The sequence below is a fragment of the Microtus ochrogaster genome, chromosome 8 (genome assembly GCF_000317375.1).
Source record: "Microtus ochrogaster isolate Prairie Vole_2 chromosome 8, MicOch1.0, whole genome shotgun sequence".
In the NCBI taxonomy this organism is placed as follows: Eukaryota; Metazoa; Chordata; class Mammalia; order Rodentia; family Cricetidae; genus Microtus; species Microtus ochrogaster.
Window position 1 is genome coordinate 67,857,315 of NC_022015.1, and position 3,177 is coordinate 67,860,491.

General features: G+C 51.2%; 1 protein-coding gene across 11 annotated transcripts in view; it reads right to left on the minus strand.

Moving 5' to 3' along the window:
- The window catches only part of Sorbs1 (sorbin and SH3 domain containing 1), a 224,156-nt gene that overhangs the window by 101,273 nt on the left and 119,706 nt on the right, over positions 1–3,177 (minus strand). For 7 of the 11 annotated variants that reach the window (XM_026781545.1, XM_026781546.1, XM_026781544.1 and 4 more), the window contains exon 5: positions 26–154. In XM_026781545.1, coding sequence (XP_026637346.1) covers positions 26–154 — 129 coding nt within the window. Of the gene's footprint in view, positions 1–25; positions 155–2,337; positions 2,434–3,177 lie in introns of all 11 variants that reach the window. The other 4 variants (XM_005352257.3, XM_026781543.1, XM_026781542.1 and 1 more) reach the window with 1 other exon arrangement.

Genomic DNA, 3,177 nt, shown 5'->3' on the forward strand with positions numbered 1-3,177 from the left:
CCCCCCAGTCTCCAGAGTAGCGCACCTGACTTGCTCTCATGCTTCGGAGAGTCCTGAGGGCTCACAGGGCTGCTGCTTGGGGTTTCCCTGTAGGAAGGCGAGGCCCGAAGAGTCACTGTTCCTTTTCCAGTGCAGATTTTTGTAGGGTCCATGTCTGAGAAATAAAGATCCAAAGGAGAGAGTTAGATCCAAGGTACCTGAGGGAGTTCATGATAGACCATTAGCGGATGGTTACAGCAGGGGAATGAGATGACCTGGGTACATCTATGCCTACTCTAACCATCTATGGCCAATGAAAATTAATCCATGGCAGCATCATGAGATTAGGGAGGAGAGGCAAGGCACGTGCTGAGTAAAGGCATGAATTACAATGTCAGCTGAAACGTTTCCCGATGGAAGCTGGCTCATTCCTTCTATGAAATGAAGTTCTAATTGTTAAGCAGATTTCTGGCCAGTTAGTATGTCATGGCTCACAGGAGAGTTCGTGAAAGATCCCTCAAGCTTGCAGATCCCCCTTCTCACAGAAAAGGCAGCAGGCAATGAGGCACATCAGGGATGTCCTGAAGAGAATCGCTGCTGCTTGTGTCTCTCGCTGGTTAAGACCCCTGAACTCTGAGAAAGAGGGGGTGCTATTCACGGATGGGAGCTCTCACACTCCAACGTAATGAGAGAACACACAGCCGGCAGGGTGGCCATAGGCTCAGCCCCTACGCAGCACAAGAGTGTCCTCGGAACCTCTGCTGATCTACATAGAGTCCCAACCATCCACCTTCAGAGGCACCAGGGTCAACAACGGATCCTGGACATCTTTAACAAAGCGTTCAAAGTGGCCACCCATATCCAGGGCTATGTGTCCCCAGTCCCGCGGTGATGTCTTAAACCACAGACAATACTCAGCCTCCAGAAGCAACATCTTTTCCTATGCAATCTAAAGCTTGCGAGGAGCTGTCCGTGTCTAGAAAGTTTCGTTTACTATTTCTGACCGTGGTTCACCATAACTAGCTGACAGTGTGGTTAACAGAAAGGAGGGCTTGCTTTAACGGGCCTGGTGCCATCCTTCAGGAAAATCAGTGATGAGGCAGGAAACTGGGGCAGACCACGCAATTTCACAGAGCGCATGTGCCAAGTGTGTCCTTATGTGCAGCTGAGCTAAGCAACTTCACACTCACTCCCCACACCCCCAAACTGCCCAGAGTTCAGCTTCTAAGCTCAGTTCCACACTCACTCCCCGCGCCCCAAACTGCTTGGAGACCAGCTTCTGAGTTCAAACCCACACTCACTTCCACACCCCCGCACCCCCAACTGCTCCAAGTCCAGCTTCCTGACCACAATGAGGAGGAGAGGATGAAGCTCAGGGTGTGTCACTGGGCGGGACTCATACTGCCCATGTCTGTTCCTGGGCGAGGGGGGTGAGGAGTCAAGCCTCCTTCCTCCCTGTTCTCAATCCCTATCCCAGCAGCCCTCTTTCACGGCAAGGAAAGCACAGACCCACAGCACACCACAGACCATGTGGCAAGCTCACAGAGCACCTAACCCCATCAAGAGAGTGAGTGGCTGCTGTAATACAATTATTGGAAAAGCCAGACTACAGTCACTTCAAAGGGGTGTGAGGCAAACTGGCAAAGGGACAGTCCATCTGTATGGTCCTGAACACACATCCAGATCTGCCCAACTTCTGAGCTCCACTTGTCTCTCTGTCTACAGGAAACCCTGAGTCAGAGCCTCAAATGAACCGTACACCCCCTCCCGTTGGAGAGGAGAGGCAGGAAGTAACTGCAGGTGAAGCTGGAGAGGGGCTGGCCGACGTGCTCCTGGGAATGGCCTGAGCATAACACAGGGAACCGACATCCGACATCTATAGGAGCTGCTTCTCATTCACCCTGACTCAGAGGTTCTGTGAGAGGCCAGATTAGCTTTTCTTAGGAGTATTGTATTGTCTTAGGAGTTGCAAACCTCTTAGAAGAGTCCAATCCCAGAGTGAAGGTTGAGCGTCTGCATTAACCCTTCTAAAGCAGAGCAGACAAGACTGCAGCCTCAGATTCTTCCCTATACCCTGGCTTACAGACTTACAGACAGACCGACCACACACACACACACACACACACACACACACACACACCCCACACAAAGATTCCCCTACTTCCTGGCTTACAGACTTACAGATAGAACACACACACACACAAACACACACACACACACACACGAAGGAAACAACTTAGGGGAAGGAAATGGCTTCCAAACATGCAAGGATTAAGGCTCACAGTGTGGTGTTAGAAGCAAAGAGAAGAACCCATGCATGATCCGACAATTAAAGGAAACAGCCCCAAAGAGAGATACCTGGAGGGAGTACCAGGCCTGAAGGGCTTTTCACTGTCTTCACGGGAATTATTTTAACAGCAGAAATAGAGCGAACACGTAAAGGGTCGGCAGTTGCTGAAAACACAAAAGGGTAAACGGTGCATCCAGAAAGAACATTTGGGAGACACTCAGGCAAGTCGAGGAACTTTGCAGAGACAATGGAAGGAAGTTGCCCACACTAGGAGAACAATGCAAAGAGCAGTAGATGCAGTCATTAAAAATAGCCTGCTTTCTTTCTTTAGGGTTCTGGGCCAAGGCAGCAGAAGCCTTTCTCCAACCATCACTCGCATAGAGTTGGTCGGGGTTTATTGGCGCCTCCTGGCACACCAGGAGCTTGCCAAGGCTCTGGACAAAGAGGTTTACAGAGACACAGATGGCCTGGCAACTAGAGGAAGGGGGACACAATCAGAGCACAAGGTGTCCCCTGGTGACAGTGGGTCATTTGCTATGCAACGGGGGCTTGGAGGACAGGATCATGGCTGCAGGAGAGTACAGCAACAGGAGGAACATTCTCGTAGATTGCTGGTCCCTTCCGCAGTCACAACTGCTTCTCCCAAATCACACCTTTTAGGATCCTGTGCCTGCCCTGATGGTCATCACCCTCTGACCTCAAGCAAATCAGAACCCCCATCTGTTGGGAAACAGATGGTCTTGCTTTTCCTGAGGGGGGTGGGGAGGTGTCAAGTGTCCAAGTGGATGATTAAGGCTCTGGGCAGCAGCACGGTACACAGTGTTGGATGCTGAGACCCTGTTCCTTGCCTGCCTAGACCACCATCTCAATGGCAGGCCCATCCCCAATCTTCTTGTGAGGCCTCCCTC